General features: G+C 41.9%; 2 protein-coding genes across 2 annotated transcripts in view; one reads left to right on the top strand and one right to left on the bottom strand.

Annotated features, from left to right (window-relative positions):
• Positions 1–16,704, top strand: part of AGA (aspartylglucosaminidase) — a 45,991-nt gene extending 29,287 nt beyond the window's left edge. The window contains exons 8-9 of the mRNA XM_077477251.1: positions 11,170–11,303; positions 16,458–16,704. Of these exons, the coding sequence (XP_077333377.1) occupies positions 11,170–11,303; positions 16,458–16,558 (235 nt within the window). The 3' untranslated portion in view covers positions 16,559–16,704. The remainder of the gene's footprint in view (positions 1–11,169; positions 11,304–16,457) is intronic.
• Positions 16,705–17,823: 1,119 nt separating this feature from the next.
• The window catches only part of NEIL3 (nei like DNA glycosylase 3), a gene marked incomplete in the record, with an annotated part of 79,265 nt that continues 72,343 nt past the window's right edge, over positions 17,824–24,745 (bottom strand). Inside the window, 2 exon segments of the mRNA XM_077477250.1 lie at positions 17,824–18,234; positions 20,514–20,688. Coding sequence (XP_077333376.1) covers positions 18,076–18,234; positions 20,514–20,688 — 334 coding nt within the window.

Genomic DNA, 24,745 nt, shown 5'->3' with positions numbered 1-24,745 from the left:
GTGTTCTGTTCTTATCTCTTATACGAAGGGACTCCTCATCAAGCACGGCCTGTGGTTCAATTCTTTTGTCTTTTAGAAGTATGTTATCATCTGCCTTCAAACTCTGTTTATGTTTACTTTCCAGTATCCCGATTTGCAGCAGTAATTGATCTTTTTTTTGTTCTTTTTCTCTTTTTATCCTACATCCGTGCTTGATGAACAGTCCCCTCAATACACATTTTAATGTTTCCCATTGTATAGGAGATGAGGTGCTATCTCTAACATGAATTAACTGAAATTCCTTTATCGCTCGTTGTATATCTTCCTCACACTTTTTATCTTTAAGTAAATTATCGTTCAGACTCCACGTCCCTCTTGTTTTTTTATATTCCTTTATTTTTAATTCCAAATATATTGGTGCGTGATCAGACCATAAAAATCCTCCTATATCTGTTGTTGGAGTCATCAATAATCCGGATTGATTCAGGAAAAAATAATCTATTCTATGGTAGGAATCATGAATATTTGAGTGGTATGTGTAGTTCTTTTCTTTTAGGTGTTGTATTCTCCATATGTCAATCAATTGATATTCATCTAGTAATTCTTTAAATTCTTTTAGTTGTTTATTTCTCCTCTGAGAATGGTTATTAGTAGTATCTATTTTCATATCCATTATAAAGTTTAAATCTCCGCCGATTATTGTTGTTCCTTCTGCACTATCCATTACGTTCCTTAAAATTTTTATCCCTGTCTCAATTTGTTCATAGTTTGGTAAATAAAGATTAACAATTGTAAACATCTTGCCAAATAGTTTGATCTTTATAGCCAAAGATCTTCCATCTTTCCCTTTGTGCTCCTGGACTATTTGGTATAACGTATCTCTATGGAACGCTATTGATACCCCTCTTGACTTAGAATATGGGAATGTATCATGAATCCAATTAACATAGTACTTATTAGTTAATTTCGGAATATGCTCTGAGCGAAAATGCGTTTCCTGGAAAAGAACTATATTTACCTTACTTTTATGGAAGAAGTTTAGAATTTGACTTCTTTTCGAGGGAGAGTTAAGGCCTCTTGCGTTTAAAAGAACAGATTTTTAACCCCTCCATGTTAGAGTTCCAGGAGGGGATAAATTATTCCTTACTCTATGGATGATCTCACCCAGTAACCGAAGAAAAGGAAAATAGAAGGGGATAGGAGGAAGAAAAAAAAATAAAAAATAAAAACCCTATACAAAAAATAATAATTACTCGTTACTTACACTCAGTCCTAATACATCTACTAATCAACTCGCCACTTACTCCACTCTTTCCCACACTTACGCTACTCTATAGTGACTTAAAAAAAAAGTCTAACTTACTTAACCAGTAAGGTCCCTATTAAGAGGGAGGTAGTGGAACCACTGGTCTGAATTGGCTACTCGTCAGTTTTTCCATTGCCGCTTATTTTTTCATGTCTTCGTCAACTATTATTGCTTCTAGTATTGAAAGCTCATATCTTATTTCATATCATTAGGCTTCTTTGGAGCCACAGTTGTAGTCGGGGGAAAAAAGGGGTATAAGGAGGGCATGTGAATGGGTAATGGGGAGAGATAGGGGAAGGGGAAGAGGAAGAAAAGGAAAAAAAAATATATATATATAAATAAATAAAATTACCCAAACCCTACCCCACCTCATCAAGTGTCCCTCTACCAATAATCCCTTATTTGTTAGTTTTTCCCCTCACCCCCCTTTCCCTACACCGTGCTTATAAAGGAAGAAAAAAAAAAAAATTACATTTATTACATACATTTATTAATAGTGTTATATCTAATTTTATTTAGTTCTGTCCCATCTCCCCTCGTGTACCATATAAGGGAGGGAGGAGAGAGAGGAGAAGAGAAAAAAAAAAAAAAACCCAAATCCTCGTCACCCCAAAAAAAAAAAAAAAAAAAGAATACATTCTCCCTTATACTCACATTGTATTTTTCCTATAATTTACCTTATTTCCTGACAAAAAAAAAAAAAAAAAAAAGAGCCCCTCAACCACTTACCCATTTAGCGACTATCTACTTCATTTATTTCATTTAATTCTTATACTCGTGTGAGAAAAAAAATAAAAAATACGTTCTCCCTTATACACTCATTGAATTTTTTCTTTAGTTTACCTTATTTCGTGGCACAAAAAAAAAAAAAAAAACATCCTTTTGCAACTTCCTACGATCACTTATTCCATTTAATTATACTCGTGTATAAAAAAAAAAAAAAGGGAAAAATCTCTTTTCTCTTTCCCTCTCCCCTCCTCCCCTCCCCTCTCCTATCCATCTATCCATGTTCACTCATTGTAGTTTATCTTATTTCGTGAGAGAAAAAAAAAAAAAAAGCATATGTTCACACATACGCATGCATACATACATGCATTTATATACATATATGTACTCATACGCATAAAAACCTCCTGAAAACCACCCTCCTCTCTTCCTCCCTCCCCCCTCCCATTTCATTACCCTTTTAATTTCGTGTGTAATTCCAAAAAAAATAATAATAAAATAATAATAAAAATAACCCCATCTTAAATCCTAATCAATCTCCCCTCCCCCCCCCCCCCTATACAATTCCCCAGGTCCTTATATTCTTGTTGCTGATTTTCTGTATAGTTTTGGCCAGTCTGGTAAATCTACTAGTGGGAGACTAAGAATTTTTACAAATTCGGGTAGATCTTCTGGGTTCCTGTAAGCAGCTATCGAACCTTCATATTGAACCTGCAATTGGAATGGATATTTCCATCTATATTGCAGATTTCTTTTTCTAAGTTGTTCCAGCAGAGGTTTTAATGCTCTTCTTCTATCCAATGTATATTTGGAGATATCCTGAAAAAATATCAGTTGTTTTCCCTCGTATTCTATATTTTTTTTTTTGTCTTGCCGCCATCATTATTTTATCTTTTGTTCGTGCATAATGCATCCTGCAGATAACATCTCTAGCCTCACCAGGCTCTATCCTTCTTGCTCCAGCTATTCTATGCACCCGATCAATCATCAGCTCTTCTACAGACAAGCCCCCACCCAGACCTTGGAAGACCCCTTGTATCACCGAAATCAGGTCCTTTGGGTTCACATTTTCGCTCAAACCTCTGATCCTTATATTGCTTCTTCTACTTCTATTTTCTTGTTCATCTATAGCAGTTCTAGCTTGTATTAAATCTTTTTCCTGTTCTTGTATTTTTTCTTTTAGTTGAGCCACCTCTTGCTCCATATTAGACATTCTTACATCCAGTTTCCCTATTATTTCCTGTGTTCTTTGAGTGGATACTTTGATCTCCTGGATCTCGGTTTTGTAAGAGTCCTCCAGCCTGTGTATGTATTGATCCATATCCGACCGAGTAGGAAGGGAGCGGATATATGTTCTTATGTCCCAACTTTCATTATCTCCCTCCTTTTGTTCTGCTAGTATTCCTGTTATCTCAATTGGTGAGCTGTTCCTAGGCTGATTTGTAGTTTCCTCTCCTGATATTCCCAAAGATGTTGATGTTTCTGCCATTTCTAATAATTCCTGTGATATTTGTAATGATCGTATTGTTTGCGATGTATGCAATGTTTTTGATAATTGTTGGGGGGATTGAGATTGATCCTGTATCTCTACCTGTGGGTGCATTTGTTGAAAAAATTCCTTAATATCCGTTGTTTGGGTAACTTGGGCCCCTGTAGATCCTTTATTTCCACCTTTTTTTATCCCTTTTATTTTTTTTGGCTTTGGGGTGTTTTATTTCCCCTCTTTGGTGCCATAATTTTTGCTTTCCTGGGTTTATCAGCCCTTTTCTAAGAGCCGTTATTGTCCCTTTAAGGAGATTCAGCAGTAGCTTTATCTTAGCCTATGGTAGTCTTTCAAAAAGCCAATAAACCTCAGCAGCATTTAAATAACAACCTTATGTATATATATACATGATAAAACCGTGAGATTCCGTAATTATGTTAATCAAGCCTTTTTCCTTGTTTGTTTGGACTTTATTCTCATTAATTAATCCGCCACACCTTAAGTCCTTAATCATAACAGTGAATCAGCAGATCTGGATTATATTTGCTTTAATTTTGGATACAAGTGTAATTTGCTTTGCTTCTTATTTGATTTCTTAATATTGGTATTACATCTTATGTACATCTTATGTCCATTTCTGGTTCCTCACTGCAGCTTTTCCTTTTGTTTCCACTGACATTCAAGCAAAAAAAAAAAAAAAAAAAAAAGTTACCTTCACGTTTTTCTGGTACTCTGTCAGCCCTGGGATTCCCCGAGTCTCCTAAGTGTTTCCAGCTCTCTGTCTTTTTATCGGGGCTCTCCGTAGTTCTCCGTAACACCCCTCGAGATTTTACCTGATCTCCGCCTGGATCCTTCGGGACCGCCGCCATGTGGGTGGTCAAACAGCTAGTCGCGTCGGCGGCTGGCTTCCGCCTGCACACCGCCGCTCACGCTGGACCTTCTCCACCTCCTCGGCTTGGCTGCGTCTCGTTCCACGGCGCTCCACAGGTTGTCTCGGGTTAATTCGGATTTCTTCGGGTTGACTCGGTTTTTCTTCGGGCTTCCCTCGCTCCCCCTCCGATTAGAGCCTCAATAGTAAGCTCAGGAGGGTGCGAGCGTCCACTGCAGGTACGTGATCAGTCAGTCGGATGCAACAGGTATGGCGGTATTCGAAGCGGCTCTCACGTTTTCCTAGTTAGTAGCATGATATGGGCTTTCTAAGTATTCAAACCGCAAGCATCAAGCCACAGCAGCAGTAGCAATGGGTCCGCTCTACGGAACAGCAGCCATCTCTCCCAGCAGCTCCGCCCCTCTCCTCTCCCCTAGCCCACGATCGGACTTTGTACAAACTTTCCCGTGGACTTTTGTACAAAGGGCGTAGTCCACAAGTTTGTATTGCATACACACGATCAGACTTTTTAGGCAACAAACACGAACGTAGTGACGTTTCAACGTACTGATGACACTTCAAAAGAGGACGTTCAATTACTCCAGTGCCACCTTTGGTCAACTTCTGTATTGTTGTCTGATCTTTTGCATTGGTTCTGAGCATGCGTGTTTGTACCTTGTAAAAAAATCCGATGGTTTTGCATACACACGATCGGACTTTGCTCCATCGGACTTATGTTGTCAAAAAGTTTGTCCGTTCGCACAGCCAACAAAAGTCCGATGAAAATGGAAAAAGTTTGTCCGATGGAGCGTACACACAGTCGGATGTTGCTACAAAACAGCTAATTTGCATGTTGTCAAAAAGTCCGATCGTGTGTACGGGCCTTAAGAAACATTTTCTTCCGCTTTGAAAGATTGTTGTTACATAGTGTGAGGATGATGGCACTTTTTAGACTAAAGTTCTGAAGACTCTGTGCCATTGCCACACTTCTTGTCTGCTCTTTGGACTACTAGAGATCACCACTCTGGTAATTCAGACTTGATTGATCTTCATCTTGATATTTAGCGATAAACTGTAAAGTAATTGTGGATTTTGAAGTAATATATAAGAGAACAAAAGCGTATATATTCATGTATATTCTCTTTTAGATTTTAAATCTTATGGGAGAGCCGGTCCGAGAGGGGGGGGGGGGGAGTGGGGAGAGGGGCACAAGGGATGTGAGAGAGGAGGTTGCAACACACACGGTGAGAGAAAGAAGAGGTAAGAGGGGTGATGCCGTGGATCCAGTGCTGCTAGTAAAATAATGACTTGCGGTGTGTGGTGCACGACAAGGCACAGCCACAGTGGGCCCCCCTTCCACCGAGGTCTTGTGCCCTGCACAGTTCTGTACACTGGATAGTACACTGGCACCCAGACACACCGCCTACGCACAAACCTGCTGCCAGTGAACTGTCAGTCACAGATCCAGAACTAGCATGCTCCCAGTGAATAGTCATAGCAACAACTGACCTTGCAAGTGACTAACCAAGATGTTTATTTATAAAATGCTGGCTCCTTTGACATAAATCTATATTGTCCATGGTCTGATGCATGAAAAGTGTGCTCACAAGACTTTCTTGCTATTCATAGCACCAGTGGCCTTGTTTGATTTTCAAAACCTGAATGAGGAGATTACATCTGGAAGTTGACTGTTGTAACAAGAGCTTTTATTTTCTAAGGAATATTTCTTATTCGTTCATTGACAGACACAGCGCTTCCTTATTCAGAACCATAGAGTTATATCGCCCCTCACAGAAGTAGGACACTAGGCAGAAAAAAGACTTGGCTACGCCCATGGGCAGTCCTGGGGGATATACACCCCCCTCTCTGCTATATGCCTTCAGTTTTTTTCTGCCTAGTCAGGAGTAAAGACCTAGTTCCCTGCTGAAATCTCTGGTCCTGGCATTTTTTTGTTTTTGCTTTTTAAGCTACTTTTTTTCACATGGCTTTTTTCCTGTGAGATCTACTGTCAACTGCTGGACTGGGCGATGGGCTGGACACTAAGATCCAGTGGTCTCCACAGTCTGGGCAGCAAGCATGTGCAGACCGCAGCTACGCACTAGGTCGGCCACGTGAGTTAAACATCTCATGAGGTCGCATACGACTGGGTCTCGGCCTGTGTCGCAGCGTTCATCATGGCCGACAGCCCCCACTTCAGTGGTGAGGAGGATCAGTCTGGGAGCGTTACCCATGCACTCGCTGGAGCGTTAGATAAGGGGCCCCCTCCTCTCCTTCCTTGGAGGGATGTGAGGCACAGGTACGCCCTGGGGTGGCGGTCTCTGGGGTTCTCCTCCACATCCCCCCTTCCCTGGGTGAGGCCCAGGCCTCTGGCTTAGGTGCTTCGGGCACTCTGTCCACCCCCCTTCCCACCAGTGTCACTATGGGGGGTACACCTTGGCACCTGATGGCTGGGTGACCAGGCATTCGCAGATCTGCTCCCCCTGCATCAGCCCTCCACTAAATTAGGCTGCAGCTTTGTGGCTTACTGAGCACTCGCAGCAGGCGGCAAAAAACTTAGGCCGCGATGTACCAGGTGGCCCTAGAGCGGGAGGTGGAGGTCGCTGCTGGCTGAGGCCGTGAGGGGCCTCAGCCAGTGCCCCCTTTGAAGGACCCAGTGGTGTCCCCTTAGCGGGGCATCCATAGGCGCCCCTTGTGCGGGGTCTCAGCCACTGCAGGGTTTTTGTAGGTGCCCCTTGTATGGGGTCTTGGCCAGTGCCCCCTGTAAGGGGTCCAGTGGTGCTCCCTGTGTGGGGTATCAGTAGGCGCCCCAGTGCGGGATCTTGGCCAGTGCTCCTTGTGAGCCTGGGTATGCGCCTTCTGTCAGTTAGTGAGGTTGTTCCTCCACAACTGCAGTGGTGCACAAGAAGGTGCTGGTTGTCGCCCTTATTACATCTGTGCGGGAAACATTAACGATGAAAGATGTGGCTGCGACAGAGGTGTCGTGCCCTTGGCACTCATACACTGTCACACGGCAAAAGCGTTCCCTTCTCCCTCCTATTTTGGGATATTTGTTTATAAAGACTGGGAGTGTCCAAAGCGCCCCGTTGTGGTTCCAAGGACCCTTCACTGTGAGGTACCCCTTTGTGGGGTCCTTAAGGAGTGGACTTTTCCACCAGTACTGGATCCCCTGTCTCTAGGGTATGCAAGGTGACCATAATTCTGGGAGGAGTCTCCGGCTTTTAAGGATCCAGCTGACATACCTGGAGGGGGAGCATATTCTCTCTGCTTTCGCTGAGTTGGTGGACCAGTTGGTCAGGGGGCTGCAGCTTGTACGTGATGCCTATTGGACGCAGTTCCCTTGCTTGCTAAGCTCTCTGTTTCTACAGTGGTGCTTAGACATGTATTGGGGCTTAAGTGTTGGTCTGCGGACTAGGCTTCTAAAAAAAAAAGCTGACTGGGCTACCATTTCAAGGCAATTATCTGTTTGGGGCTACCCTGGATGACATTGTTACAAGTCTCACAGGAGGGAAGTGTAAATGTCTTCCACAGTCTGAAATGGGGAAAAGGGCCTTGCAGCGGATGAGGTCCTTCTTGTCGGCACGCAATGGCCCTGGTTTGGCGAGCTGAGAGTGGGGCTCCCTAGGCCCACGGACAAGGCCCCTTCAGCATGAAGGTGCACCCTCACCTATGTCCTAGTGTTCTGGCCTCGAACCCCAAAAAAGGGTTTTGTCCTGCAGTTCTCTTTGGGGCTGTGAAAGCCCTGTTGCTTCAGGGATCTTCTCATGCAAGCAAAGTCCTTGGTTCCCCTGAGGGGTGATGTAGCTCGCTATAGAGACCTCAGTTTTCAGTTGGTTTCTATGCTACCTGAAGCCTGCTCTGGCTCCTTACAGAAAATTGGATTACCTGGGCCTGATTCTTGTTTCATATCTGGCCAGGGTGTTTTTTCCTCTAGACAAACTCCAAAAGTTGCATGCTGCATTTCAACTACCGTTGTCTCGTAGGTGGGCCTCCCTGCGGTCCTCCAGGTGGGTGTTGGGCCCGATGGTATCTACCTCTGAGGCGCTTCCATTTGCACAGTTCCATACAAGCTCCTTTCAAGTGAGATCCTGGTGTAAAGTGCCCGAAGTCTCTGGGGTATCGGATTCGGCTGAGCCAGAGAAGAAGGGGTCACTGGTCTGGTGGCTTCGCTCTCCAGGATTTCGGCAGGGCATCCTTTTTCCCCTTGCATTGGACAGTGGTCACCACCAATGCCAGTCTGTCCGGGTGGGGTGGTGTCCTGGTACTGGGTTCTGTCCAGGGTCATTGGATGCTGGAAGAATCCACGCTGCCGATCGCTAACCTGGGACTTTGACCGATCAGACTATGTATGGATCATGGAGGTCGACTTTAGGGGCTCAGAGTACGGATCCAGTCGGACAATGTCACGGCTGTGGTCTGTCAATTACCAGGGTGGAACGAAGGGTGTGTTGGCAGCCCTGACAGTAGCCAGCATCCTCCGGTGGGCAGAACATCTTGTTCTGGCCCTCTCTACTCTCTAGGAGTGGAAAAATGGCAGATGGTTGCCTCAGTCGGCTAGTGTTGGTCCACAGGGTGGTCCCTTTACCAGGACTTGTTTCATCGGATATGTCTCCGATGGGGCACTCCCCGAGGTAGACCTGTTGGCGTCCCAGCTTAACGGAACCGTACTGAGGTTCTGTGGCTCCGTGGGGTCGGTATAGTCAGATCTAAGCCTCTCCTTCTCTCAAGATTCTGTCACTGCTTTTGTGCAGGATCAAGGCTGAAGGGATTCCTAGTGGGCCCGGGTGGTCTTTTTGGTCTTGGTACGCTTGGTGGCTGACATCCCTTGGCAACTGCCTCTCAGGGAGGTTCAACTGTCCCAAGGGCCAATCTTCCATCCTGCTTCAGTCGCTGGTTTTTGAAGGCCTGGCTGTTATGAGCCGGGTGCTGAAGTTACAACGCTGCTGAAGGCTGGGAAGATTTACCACCAGACAATGCTAGCATACATATCCTGGTGTGAGGCACTTGCCATTTACCCTTGTTCTTTCTTGGTGGCTCGGATTTTGACCTTCCTTCACAGGGGGTTGAGCAGAACATGGCCTTGAGTATCAAGGGTCAGGTGTCGGCCGTGGCAGTTTTCTTCGCCGTCCCGTGGTCTCACATTTCCTGGTGCGTACTCTTAATCAAGGGGTGCCTCCACCGGTGCAGTCACTTCTACTACTGTGGGATCTACACTTGGTGTGTTTGGTTCTACAGGAGCCTCCCTTTGAAAATATTCAGGAGGTTCTGCTTGCTCTGTCCCAGAAGGTGGCCTTTTTGGTTGCTATCACCTCTGCTCGCAGTGTCAGAACTGTAGGCATTACCATGTCATACTTCTTACCTGGTGATCCACAAAGATGAAGTGGTTCTTGGCCCCTTGTCCATGGTTCCCTCCTGATTCATTTTGATTAAGGACGTTGTATTGCATTCCCTGTCCCAGGTCAAAGCGTCCTAAGGGATTTACCTTGCATGCCCTGGATGTTTTCAGGCAATTCGGGTGTGTTTGGCAGTCACAGGGCCTTTTCTGAGATCAGACTCGCTGTTTGTGATCACGGACAGGCACAAAAAGGGGCTGTCTGCTTTTTCTGCGACCTTTCTAGATGGCTCAGACAGACAATGGCTCTGGTCTATTCTATTGGGGTTGAGTTCCTCCTTTCCCTGTTACGGTGCATTCTACTTGGCTGCTTACTGCTTCTGGGGCCTTCCATCATCAGGCGTCAGCTGCGCTGGTTTGCAAGGTGGCCATTTGGTCATTGGTGCACACTGTCACAAAATTCTACAACGTGGCTGTGCTGGTATCTGAGGATGCTTCTTTTGGCCGCAAGGTGTTGCAGGCTGCTGTTTGAGGGTTTATTACCTCTTGAAGGGGTATTGTTCAGGTTGAGCTCCTGTTACTTGGTTGGCCCTTGTGTTAGCCTTGGGATTTTTCCTTGTCCCACCACCTCATGTTTGGCACTGCTTTGGGACATCCCTATGGTTCTGAATAGGGAAGCGCTGTGTCCGTCAATGATCGAATAAGAAAGATGGATTTTTGACTTGCCATAAAATCTGTTTCTCTGAGTTCACTTACAGATACAGCACCCACCCCTCTTTGAAGTTTTTAATGCTTCTGACACTGCTTGCGACAAAACTGAAGGCCTATAGCAAAGAGGGGAATGTATATCACCTAGGACTGCCCATGGATGTAGACAAGTCTCTTTTCTGCCTAGTGTCCTACTCCTGTAGGGGGGGCAATATAACCATATTCTGAATAAGGAAACACTGTGTCAGAGAAACAGCTTTTACGGCAAGTCAAAAATCCTATTTTTTCATAATGTGAATACCTCTAGGAATGATGTGACTCCCAGGTGTTTTTCTATTGTCCTAAACTACCTTATAATAAATCACATTTTAAAATGTAATTGCATGTACCAGATCACAGGGCAGAGTGTAGTAGCATCAAACCTACCTACCTTCATTGCAGACAGTGGCACATAAACCTGCATCTTCTTTTGGGCATAAGTTGAAGAATAGTGGCATTGCAAAAAGGCCAGTACACTGATCTTAGGAGAATGGTGATCCATATTTATGGGTTCCCCTCTAATGGCTCGTTCCTAACCTGCTGAAGAGCAGATATTTACAAGGTGGGGCTTGCCAGCCTTTGGGAATATCAACTGTTGTTTGTTTTCAGTTAAAAGTAAAAAAAAAAAAAATCAGAAATCACAATGGATGCCATTCATTCTGATTTTCAGTGTATTATACCATTTCTGTAATTTAAAAAAAAAACCTTATTTTTTTTCTTTTTTATTGAAGTTACCAAGCTGTGGAGAACATGAGAATGGGAGCTGACCCCACCGCTGCCTGTCAGAAAGCTATTGCTAGAATCCAGAAACACATCCCAGTGTTTTTTGGAGCTATAGTATGTGCCAACAACACAGGGAGTTATGGTAAGTTTATTAGTATTTACATAAAAACAAGTTAAAGTCTCCTATTCTGACTGTTCATATTTGACATTTTTAGTAAGTGTTTTTACAGACCTGTTTTTTTTTTTTTTAACAGTTTAATAGATAATTGAAGATTTGCCTAACTAACAGATCAACTCTCAACTGTATTTTTACTTTGTCTGATTCTGATTGTCTCTTTATGGCTGTTTACTGTGAAACAAATGGGTCTAAACCTGGTCATACATTTTGCTTGTATTTGCATTTAGCTGGCCTAATTTTGATCAGCCATACCCTGCTCCCCAGAAGTAAAATTTGAGCAAGTTCGGATGAAGATTGAAACAAAATCCCCTGGTAGCGGACTTTTAAGGCACAGAAAATTATTATAAAAGTTATCTAATATGAAAAATATTTATTGAAATATGAAAGTACAAAACATATATAATAAGCATATAAAAAAAAAGTTTAGTGTTGTCATCCAAAAAGGAAAATAACAGTAAACAAGTGTTTCTTGCACCCAACGCGTTTTGGAGTATGTAGTTTTCCTGCAGGGGTGTCGTTTTTAGTAAGAAAGTTAGTATTATACAGTGGAATGACAAAGGCTGTAGATTAAAAACTATAGAAGTGCACAGAAGTCTCTTCAAAAATGCTTGAGCCGAAGAGTTCAACACAAAGGCATAACTCAATGACAGGGAGGTGTCTGGCCCAGTATTATAGTATATTGTGGAGGGGCCACGAACAACAAGACAACACTGTAACTGTTTTTTTTATATGGTTATATGCTCTTATATATGTTTTGTACTTTTCATATTGGATAACTTTTATAAAAAATTTCTGTGTCTTAAAAGTCCTCTAGCAGGGGATTTTGTTTCAATTTTTGTAACATTGGATGTGGCACATTACATGCCCAACAACAACCGACTTACCTTTGTAACTTCTGATGAAGGCACATGTTGGTAATTTTTTTTTGATCGGTGCCTACAAGTGCTGATCTGTGTACAGCATGTCCCAGAATGGGAAATTCTTCCATCCACCTTGTTTGGATGGAGAGATCTTTTATTTGTTATTCAGCCCACTGGACTAACAGAATATTCTTTTATCCCTGTTGGACTCCACTGTTTGGAAAGCCATCACTCTAGGAAAACTTAAAAGGTTAGTTCACCTTTACAGATAAAAATGTAAAGGTGAAGAAACACCCTCCCCACTGTACTTTCCAAGCTTTCAGCACCACTCCAGCAGTCTGGGCATTTCAAATTTCTGCTCTTTTCCCACCTCTCCATCAGCAGACTAGATCATTTTTGATTGGTTAGCACCATCACCCTGGAACGTAAGTACAAGAGACCAGATGGGTGAGAAGGGTGTCCAGTGTCACTTCACTTTTTACATTTTTTTTCTGTAAAGTTGAACTTGCACTTTAAAGACTCCACCACCACTGAAGTTCTGAAAATGGGAGTTTCCTGGCTATAACACTGATTCTCTGGCTTCAATATTGTGTGCAGAAATCAATGCTTACACTGCCTCACCCGTCTAGGGTTTCTCCAATAATCTTTTGGATAATATAAGTACTAAGCTAAACTGTAAAACCCTTTGAGACCTGTTGTCCCAAACAAAACATCTCATGTCATTACTGTTCCTTGTATTGCAACCATTTGAGTATTGTCTAATTATATATTTTTCCATATAAGAGGAGACATTTAAGTTTGTTGCAAGATCCTTTCCGAAGAGTTATGTTTAACAAGTTCCTTTAGCAAATCTGCAGAAATCCCTATTACAAATCGCTCACTGTAACGATGCATAATTATGGAACATGGCGTTTGACTCTAGCTTTGTTTTGCATAAATATATAGATGGGCCTCAAACTTCAAAGCAATCAGAGATCAGTCATTGTGCAGGATGTCTCATTAGTATGGTTTAGTTCAGCAGTGAGTACAATTTACCGATCAATAAGACTTATTAGCTTAGACTGCTTATTTCATACTTTGATCTTTTACTTCCCACAGATTTGTGTATGTGAGATTAGACTTGGAGAAGCTCATTACTCTTTAATCATTAAGTTGCGGGATTTTTTTTTTTTTCTTTTCAAATTACATGAATAGTTTGAGTTGCATTTTACAGTTAAATATGCTATACACAGTATGGGTGTTGTGGAGGTCAAGAGGGCATTTGCGTTCCAATAGAAGAAACATTCTGGTAAACAAAATGTTACCACTAGCATGAAATGTGCTATATATTCATTTCTTTCCTTTAAAGAAAGGTTGAAATGAAAAGATTTACTGTCAAAAGACGGCATCAAAATATTTTACAACACAGCTAAAAATATAGTTACAGGTTTGCTGTATAGAAGGCACCATATGCAGCCTTTATTTTCCCAGTGTTCCTATGGGAAAAAATAAATAAATACATTGAGCCTAGGTTCACATCTGAGCGGTTCTGTGTCCCGCATTCATGTGGGCACAGCAGAGCCTTTGCATTTGAATGGGCTGCTGCACCTGTTTCCTGCAGGAAAAAGTTCCTAAACCTTTATTTATTTTTTAAAAACACTGCTGCACAGAAACCACATTCAGCGCAACTTCCTAAAAGCAGCACATTTTTAGTGTGCCTGCATGCAGGAGTGTGTGTGATTTACAAATACTACAGCTGTGAATCTAGCCTAAGGCTGGCACAGGGCTAAGTGACGAGAACTTCTGCCTAGCAGCACTGGGGTCTTTGGCTTGAAACCCAAACACGACACCACCCGTCTGGAGTTTGCATGTTCTCACTGTGCCTGCATGGGTTACCTCCCACACTTTGAAGTGCGTGAAGTGGCTCCTGTCTAAATTGGCCCTAGTATGTATGAATGTGAGTTAGGGGCATTAGCATGTAAGCTCCTTGAGGGCAGAGACTGATGTGAATGTATAATATAGAACACTCGCCAACCACTTTATTAGGTACACCTGGTCAATTGCTTGGCAGCACAAATTGCTAATCGCATGGCAGCAACTCAATGCATTTAGGCTGAAATTCAAACTGCATCAGAATGGGGAAGAAAGAGGATTTGAGTGACTTTGAACATGGCATGGTTGTTGTTGCCAGATGGGCTGGTCTGAGTATTTCAGAAATTGTGGATCTACAGCAGCAGAAAATACCTGTCAGCTAAGAACAGGAAACTGAAGCTACAGTTCGCACAGGCTCACCAAAATTAAACAAAAGATTGAAAAAACGTTGCCGGTTGGCTGGTGGTGTATATTTTCTTGGCACACGTTGGGCCCCTTAGTATCTTACCTTTTGAGCATCGTTTAAATGCCATGGCCTACCTCAGTATTGTTGCTGACTATGTCCATCCCTTTATGACTACAGTGTACCCATCTTCTGTTGGTGGATTTCTTTTTGCTTGAAGTAGCCATGTCAAACAGCTCAAATCATCTCAAACTGGTTTCTTGAACATGACAATGGGGTTTATTTACTAAAGTTCACTGTGCTCCAATGGCTTCCACAGTCACCAGACCGCAAACTAATAGAGCACCATCTTTGGTATGTGGTGGAATGGGAGAGTCACATCGTGGATGTGCAGCCGACAAATCTGCAGCAACTTCGTGATTCTATCATGCCAATATGGACCAAGCACTGAGTAATGTTTCCAACACCTTGTTAAATCTATGCCAAGAATTAAGGCAGTTCTGAAGGCAAAAATAAAACTGGGTGAGGTTCCAACCTGGTACTAGCAAGGTTTACCTAATAAAATGGCCGGTAATTGCGTATGGAAAGCGCTGGGTAAATTGATGGCACTATAAACTCCAAGTACCTGTAATAAATAAGGCCTTGTCTACATTGGCCTATTCAGCTTGTCTACAAACAGTGTGTACAGCAAACATTTTGACAAGCTTTGTTGAACCTTTTTGGGCCAATTCACACTAGTGCCAGGAACGGTTTCTCTCTGTAGAACAAAAATACAGCTCTCTGCACGGAGGCACAAAAAACAATGGATTTAGCAAGAGTTTTACATTAGCAGCTTTTCTAAAGCAAGGTACCTGAATAAATTGGATAATGCTTGATGAAAATCATTACTAATATTGCTACCATCACCCTGACATTTTCCTTTTATAGTTAGAAGGAAAGCCAGAAAGCTGCATAGCATTGGAGAGATGGCCAGCACTGTGTGTATACATACACATAGTTAGGTCCAAATATATTTGGACAGAGGCACAATTTGTTTTTCATGTATTTACCAATCTATATTCAAGCTATAGTTATATATGGGCTGAAAGTGCACACTGTCAGATTTAATTTGAGGGTATGTACATCCAAATCAGAGGAAGGGTTTAGGAATTACAACCCTTAAGATTAGCCATCCCCTTTTTCAAGGGACCAAAAGTAATTGGAAAATTTGAAAACTATTGCACTGAGCTTACATCATATGTTCAAAGGAGCTGTCCATGCAAGTGAAAACAGCCCATTGTAAGGATTCAAAAAATAAAACCAATCCACAGGATAGATAGCAGCAACATTGGGAGTGGCCAAATCAACAGTTTGGTACATTCTGATGAAAGAAGAACACACTGGTGAGCTCTGCAACATAAAAAGGCCTGGATGTCCACGGAAGACAATAGGGGTGGATGATCATAGGATCCTCTCTATGGTAAAGAAAAACCCATTCACAACATCCAGACAAGTGAAGGACACTCCAGGAGGTGGGCATATCATTGTCAAAGTCTACAAGTAAGAGAAGACTTCACAAAAGCAAATACAGAGGGTTCACCACAAGAGGCAAACCATTCATAAACCTGAATAGAAAAGCCAGATTAGACTTTGCCACACAAAAAAAAAAAAAAAGCAGAACAGTTCTGGAAGAGTATTCGCTGTATAAAAAAAATGGTTGCAGTTCTTAAAATTTGTACTTGATATTTATGTTCAACCCCTTGAATTAAAGCTGAAAGTCTGCACTTTAATATTCATTTGTCCTAATATTTTATTCTGGTGGCTTACAGAGCCAAAAGTATGACAAGTATAAAGTAAAAGTATATAGTAGCCAACTGGATGTGCGGGTGTATTGTGTGTGTGTGTGTGTATGTGTAATATATATATATATATATATATATATATATATATATATATATATATATATTATACACACACAAAGTAAAATGAAAAATCATCAGTATAACACTTTCCTTTTGTTTATAGGTGCTGCTTGTGCTAAAGCTCCAGGATTCTCTCAATTTCATTACACCGTTTTCAAACCTGGCCTTTCACAGCCACTGGAGGAGGTAGTGGATTGTCTATAGAAGCTGGAGCATGTGGCAGGAATTTGCCACAGAAAATGTTCATATGACATGCGAATGTAAAAGCTACTGAACGTTACATGTGTACCTTTTTAAATTGTCTCTTTTCTATTACAGGTTCCCTAATAAAATGGAAATATTGTATGGTAGTTGGTGCATTAACATTTGTTTTATAGACTATGAACTAGTCATCTTCACAGATTCATTCTCTCTCACTTTTGTAGCATCCATAGAGAAGTATCTAGATACACTTAGTGGAAATCTGTTGCATGGCAGAGGTCATCGATGATACAAAAGGAGTATACACATTTTGTAGATCAATTACTCTGCAGCCCTTTATGATGCAAGTCACAAACATGCGTCATTGCTTATGTTTCCATACAGAAGCACATCCAAAAGAAAACTCAGTCATTTTTTAATGGAGACTAGCGAATTTAAAAATAAAATAAGAGGTGCTGAGAAAATAACTTAAAAAGGCCCCAGTGTTTCTAATACAAGCATTTAGGATTACTTGCTCCACAGTGCCTGTAGCTACTGGACAGGCTTGTTTTACAGCTAGTTTACGATTTGTTGAGAATATGTAAATACTTTAAGGTCCATAGCCACAGATTGCATTTGTTTGCCAAATTAACACAAATAGCTTGACAGTTTTGCAGCCCATGTCCTCATAATCACCACTTGTTTAGGAGAATCATTCTGTGTCCTATTTCAGTAGTACAGCTGTCTGACTGAATAAGAGGTTAGTTATTTGCTCTGTGCGGTTATGCAGTACATTTTTTCAGGGCTTACACAATTCTTTGACTTGGGGAAAATAAATTTTCCACTTTAACCTTCCACAGTAAAGCAAGTGAAAGCCCTACATGCTGCATTTTTGGCGTTTTGCCATTCGTATAAACTGAATAGGGGCTTAAAAAATATATTGCAATATCGCTGGAGCATATGAAAATGCATGCAGTTTTTAAATACCGGGCGAAACCAAGCCCCACATTTTTGAGGTGAAACAGAACATAGTAAAATGATCCTTAAAACTGTTAAAGTTCATAATGATTGTCTAAGGTTATTTACTTCACCTTTTCATTTAATAGCCTTGACATTTTAGCAATGCACAGGGTAAACTGAGCGTGTTACTGAAGATTGTGAGAGCTGTGATATTCATATAGAAATTATTTTGTCATTAAACAGTAAGAGTGACAGTATTCCATTAAGGCTGAGCATTGCTACTAGTGAACACCACTTTAGTTTAATGAAATATACATTACCAACCCTCACTTGTTTAATATTTTTTATTATTTTTCAATTAATAGGTAATACACAGCACCTTTTATATATTAAAAATTAAAATGCAATGCACTGAAGTCAAATATAAAAAGTACATGTTTGATTTTTATTGCAAGGTTGACAAAACCGTTTGCAGTGAAATATAGCACCTATATTTCTTGGGATGTCTTCCTTTAATTGCACCTTGGAGGAAATATGGCTGATAATGTATGAAGCAAGCAACTGTCACTAACAAAGCAGTGTTAGTTAGATTCTTTAGCCCATTCAAAGAAATTGCACTGTTTATCTTTGCCAAAAGGACAGACATAAAAGTTTTTGCCATTGTTTGGACCAATCTTAAGTACTGTTCTCATTACACAGCGCTTTCCGTGATTGCAAAATGGAAAATGAAGGTCAGCCCACTGCAAAGAGATTAAACAGGACAGGGAGTAAATGGTAGTAAAACGACAAACAATGTCACAAACGTTAAGATTATTAAAAAGGTACAGTCCAGATGGACAGAGCAATTGTGCACAGATACCTTTTACCAAAGTGTTCTGTGGCAAAACCCTCTGCTGCCTAGTTTATATGTCTATGTGCGTACACTCCAATCATTGGAGTAGTATGGACACACACACACCTAAAATCAGAGATCTCACAAGAGGTAGTTCCATCCACAATACACATTTGATAGTTACATAATATACAAATTGCACACTAAACAGTATTTACAACACAATGTACAGTAAAAGGTCCCCTGGCTTATGATATTTACAAATTACCCACAGCAACCATATATACAATGTACAAGTATGGAGTTAGTTTACCTTTTCACTTCAGGTCGGGGCATGGTAACTGCTGTGTGTCCCCACACAGACTCATAGCTTGGTGCCAAAACAATGCTCCCTCCCCCACTGCGGCTAATATAATTCTCCCTAATTGGTCACTGTACTTAGCAAATGTATATTGGGCACAGCCTGATTAGATGCGTCAAAGAAGATGTGATGTGTGATCAGGGTAAACAAAAGGCCAACCTTTGAAGTGAAACTAATTGCAGTAACACCAACACAGTACTTTTTATATAAATTTCCTTCTAACTGAAATATTTATAATTACATTATTTACAGCTGTTAATGGAGATTTAACATAACCCATTATGCAACACCTCTCTCTGAACTCATTACATCACCCACACTTATAAATGGGGAAGGTTTTGCACAGTACAGACATTTGGAAGCAGCAGTGTGTCAGAAGCTTGTTAAAAAAGGTGTTCATAAGTGATTTAAAGCTTGTCTAAATATGAAAAAAAAGATTGTAAAGTCTTATTTTTATCTTTAAAAAAAAAAAAAAAAAAACCTGTTAAACTTGCCTGCTCTGTACAATTATTTTGCATAGAGCAGCCCAGATCCTCCCTCTTTTCAGATTGCTATTACGTGCCCCCTAAGCAAGCAGCTTGCTATAGGGGCACCAGAGCTGAGTCATAGCACAGTTTGCATTCAGACATGGAGCCGTGGACTGGCCCACCCCCTTTCTCTGCTTGCTGACAGACAGCAGCGGGAGCCAAAAGGCACTGCTCTGCTGTCTCAGCCAATGAGGAGGGGGTGTCCTGGGCAGATGAGACACTCCTGCATCATTGCTGGATCTAGATGGGCTCAGGTAAGTATTAGGGGGGCTGATGCACACAGTGATGCACTTAATGCATAGAACGCATTACAATAATAAAAAACTGCCTTTACAACTCCTTTTAACAGATTGCAGTTTACTGGTTCTAATGCCCTGTACACACGGTCGGACATTCCAAAGACAAAATCCGTCGGCTTTTGGCCCAAACTTGTCTGGCATACACACAGCCGGAAAATCCGATCCCGGGACTATACGAGACGAAAGCTATTGGCTACTGCCCTCTTTAATTTATTCTGAGCACGCGTGGCACTTTGTGCATCGGAATTGTCTACACACGATCGGATTTTGTTATAGAAAATTTTAGATCCAGATCTCAAACTTTGTGTATCAGAAATTCAGATGAAAAAAGGCAGATGGAGCCCACACATGACCGGAATTTCCGACAACACAATCCGATTGCACATTTTCCATCGGAAAGTCCAACCGTGTGTACATGGCATTAGATGTAGTCGCTGCAATAATTTGATTTTTACCCCTTTAGTTTCACCTTGTGTTCTTGTGAATGACTCACTCTGTACTTTCATTACTACCTTTTTCTTCCACTCTATTGATGGGACAGCCAAGGTTGTCAAACAAGCTGTACTTCAAACATACCTGCCTTTGTTCATCTCAATTATATGGTGGAGTGATGGAACTAGAAAAAGGAGGAAGTTTGTTTTCTTTGACAAGATCAAAAAGTATATTCTATACTTTTTGAAAAATGTTTTTACCCTAACAAATGTAGCCACTGCATCCAAGAATGCATAAGATAGAATATTACCACTTTATTTTTTGGGGTTTAAATGCACTTTAAAAAACATTTAGATTAATGGTAAACCAAGTGGACATCAGAGAGCATTATTAGCTCATCTGGCATTCAACAAATAAAAATCAAAGATTTTTAAAGGTTAATCCACCAAAAATGAATAGCCATTACAGAGTGGATTTTTATTGAATTTGAAAATGTGCCGATTACAGCATATGAGCAAGGATCATGTCACATCAGTGTACATTATAGGGAAGTAAAAGATCTACTTACCTCAAAAAATTCACATCGATTTTCCCTGGGCAAGGAACAACTGAAAAACTGTCTTCCTTTATTCTCTCCATCTTTCCTGACAACATGGAGAACGCATGGTCTTTTGTGCTTTTTGCATAGCTGGCTTCCAGCATGTGGAGAAGAGGTTCCCTGTGTCTGATTAACGTGAGGAGAGCTGTAGGAGTGAATTACAGCATTAATGCCTTCTGCTGATACATACATCGCTCACATTTCATCATGTACAAAGTCAGCTAAACACATACATTGCTTAAATCAACTTCCTGTACATGTGGCTGGCGTCTGACGCCGCTAGCCCTGCCCCCCTTTCCTTTCAAAGGAAAGTACTTTTCCAGCGTGAGCGGTGTCCTGTGGAACATGCAGACATGGCGGGGGGGAGCCAGACCCCCCTTTTTACCGGAGGATCTGTTGTGGCTGGAGGAGAGGAGAAATTAAGGTTTCTGTACTGTTTCCAGCATCAGGTGGTGAGTGCTCAATACAGCAGGGTTTATCCGAGATAAAAAAAATAAATAAAAATCTTCACCCTTCACGGTGGGCTCCGAGACCTTTTAGGAAACCTTCAGGAACAGGGGAACCTCAGGGCACCCACAATCCTGGACCTGAGCCAGCAAAAACTTTATGGCTTTAGTACCAAAAAGTACTGGCTCCCAGGGTCCAGCTCTCTAAAGAGAAGTGTTCGCAAGAAAAACCTTGTTTCGTCAGACATGAGGCCTGGGTACCATCCATTTAGCCCATGAAAGGACATCAGAACGGATCCAGTCAGCATGGCTATCCCCAGCAGGGAAGCTTCCAATGGAGCTCAGCACAGCACATCTTTACTCGTGACCAACACCTTAGACACTGGCGAAAAAAAACTGAGGACTCCCAGTAGTGGGAGGGGTTATATAGGGAGTAAACGTCTTGCCTTAGGGGCGTGCCAGTGTCCATCACCTATCAGTGGCCCATATAACCCACATAGTAACTACTATGGCTCGGTGTCCCCTGATGTAAGAAAAGAAAAAGATTTTTGTACTGCACGTAAAATCCCTTTTCAGTGTCCGATGAGGGACACAACATTATATTTTTTATTACACATAGGTTATAAAATGCTACTTGTAGGAGATTGGAGACTCATGCACAGTGTTTTGTGAGTGGAACTACAAGTCCAGCCGCCTTAGCGTGTGTACCATGGCACTGTGAGCACTGTTGTAGTTCATCGATTCTTCCGGTCAACGTGTATCTGCTTGCTCATACGAGCAAGCAGATACACTGACAGATCTGTGAGATGCTCTACAGGTTTTGGCAACAAAAAAAAGATATTTTTTTTTAATCTGTGCATTATCAAAAAGGTGCACGTATCCTTTAATGTGATATTAAAGGTTCCAGTTTATTTTTAAATAACATGTCATATTCATATGTGTGTGCACTGCGCTAATGAAAAACACCAGTTTGTGCTGCTACTTAATATTCAATAAACATGCAAATGAGGTGAAACAAATGTCAATGTAAAAAAATAAAAATAGAAATAATTACACAGTAGCGCACTAAATTAATCTACAAATATCTTCTAAATATTAGCATTGTGAAATGATCAAATGCCCATACATAATGAAAAGTGTCTATATGGCATATCCAAAATAAATAAAAATAAATATATGCTCCAACATATGCAAATCAATATGGTAATACAATTTAACTTAAAGCGATGAAAAGATAGGAAAAAAATCTCGTTGAGACAGCAAAATCCTCAACCAATGTGATGTGTGCCAATTCCACTACCTTAAGAATAAAGCTCACCAGATGCTGTTGCCATTCGCTCGTGTCTGGCAAATATTGCCTTATTAGACGTTATTGAAGAGCGGCTTGTACACGGCAATCTCCATCCAGATTAATAAACACGCACTCCACATGTGGGGATAGAAATTGAGATAGAGCCTCCAATAGTGTAAAAACACCTTAAGGGCATCATAAAATATTCAAAAATCATCTTATTAAAATTCCAAACATGGCAGGTGACTCAGTGTTGCGATCTCTTCATAACTTCCTTTGTACACGTGGAGTCACCATTTCAGCATTGCCACGTAGCCATGGCAATGCCCAGCAATTAAAAGAGGGAGTCCACTGGGAAAAAAAAAATTATTAAAAGCCAGCAGCTATAAATACTACAGCTGCTGACTTTTAATAAATGGACACTCACCTGTCCCAGGGTCCCGCGATGTCAGCAGCCGAGACCGATCTCTCGGCTCTCGGCTGCTTCCGCCACCATTCTCTGTGAGGGAATCAAGAAGTGAAGTGTTGTGGCTTCACTTCCAGGTTCCCTACTGCGCATGCGCGAGTCGCTCAGCGCAATGGGAATGGTCCGCGCTATCTCGGACATTGCGGTGGGACAGGAAGAGGCATAGACTATGCCCGGAAGACAGGTATCTGCACCCCCCTCCCCCCTGAAAGGTGCCAACTGTGACACCGGAGGGGGGGGGGGGGGAGGGTTCCGATGAGCGGAAATTCCACTTTAGGGTGGAACACCGCTTTAAGGTCCACAGTGTTTTAAAACTTATGAACCATGGGACTTCGACAAGCAGTTCAGAAGCAGGCGATGGCAACCCCAACAGGAAAAAATAAAATTTGAGCCTAGCAACAAATCTGGGAGATGACAAAGGTGCCTGCAGCATATTGTGACCAAAACTGGCATTAGCGGACATATCCACTTTGTAAAACTTGGTGAAGGCATGGGCTGAAGCCCAAGTCACAGCCTTGCAAAAACTAAAGGCACAGAGGCCTGACTGCAAAAAGCTAATGACAAGCCTGCTGACCTGGTAAAGTGGCCTCAGATAGGAAAGAATCTTCACTTTTGACCCCAAACTTTGGAAAATCCAGCAGAAAATGCAGAGTTGGAAGCTAAAGCCAATTTCTTATAAAACTAGGCCCAGAAGCCTAAAAGGATGATGGTAAAAATCAGGCAGAATAAAAGCAGGTGCAACTCATAAGTAATGAGCAACGTCCCCAGTACAAAGAAGCAGAGATCATTTTCTGCAAAAAGGAAACGAGGACAGATGACCCCTGTGGAACTCCACCCCTTTCAGAGCCAGAAACCAGTCCCAGTAGCAACAAGCATTATACGCTAACCCTGTAGGGATAAACAGAAGCTCGACAGCCAATGCAGCCCACATAGGGGTTTGTCTATAGAGACTGGGTCAAGACAAAGCAGCTGCCATGGCTCTGAACTTTGGGGCAGTGAATCCTTAGGCCTATGCTGAAATTACACCTAAAGCAGAGTCCGGTCCTTGAAGGAGCAGGACTCTGGCACACATCTGCATGTCCCAATGAGACATTCAATATTATATATTATACCAGTCTCCTCAAGAACACCAACCATTAACTGGACAGGAGTGTTGGAGAAAGAAGAGGTAATGACACCTAGGGGCCAGCTTTCAATGGGCTAAAGTCCAGTCCTCTGCAAGGGGAGAGAGGGGGGAGGGAGGGAGACTTTCAGAAAAAAAAAAAAAAAAAGAAAACTGATAAATTGGCATGTGCCTATGTATCCTTTGTTATGGAGCCCATAAAAATCTCTGGCACAACCAATTACCTTCAGAAGTCACATAATTAGTGAAATGATGTCCACCTGTGTGCAATCTAAGTGTCACATGATCTGTTAATACATATATAAACACACCTTTTTGAAAGACCCCAGATACTGCAACATGAAAACTAAGGAACTCTCCAAACAAGTAAGGGACAATGTTGTTGAGAAGTACAAGTCAGGGTTAGGTTATAAAAAAACGAAATATATCAATATCTTTGATGATCCCTAGGAGCACCATCAAATCTATCATAACCTAATGGAAAGAACATGGCACAACAGAAAACCTGCCAAGAGACGGCCGCACACCAAAACTCAAGGATCGGCAAGGATGGCATTAATCAGAGAAGCATAACAGAGACCTAAGGTAACCCTGGAGGAGCTGCTGAGTGCCACAGCAGAGACTGGAGTATCTGTACATAGGACGAAAATAAGCCGTACCCTTCACAGAGATGGGCTTTATGGATGAGTGGTCAGAAGAAAACCATTACTTTCAGCAAACAAAATTGCACTTTGAGTTTGCGAACTCAACACATCACCCAAAGAACACCATCCCCACAGTGAAACATGGTGATGGGCGGCAGCATTATGTTGTGGGGATGTTTTTCAGCAGTCGGGGCTGGGAAACTGGTCAGAGTTGAGGGAAATAAAAGGGACA

Source organism: Lithobates pipiens, unplaced genomic scaffold, assembly GCF_037356315.1.
Source record: "Lithobates pipiens isolate NorthernLeopardFrog02 unplaced genomic scaffold, aLitPip1_a1.2 Scaffold_13, whole genome shotgun sequence".
Classification (NCBI taxonomy): Eukaryota; Metazoa; Chordata; class Amphibia; order Anura; family Ranidae; genus Lithobates; species Lithobates pipiens.
This window is presented reverse-complemented; position numbering and strand designations above follow the sequence as displayed.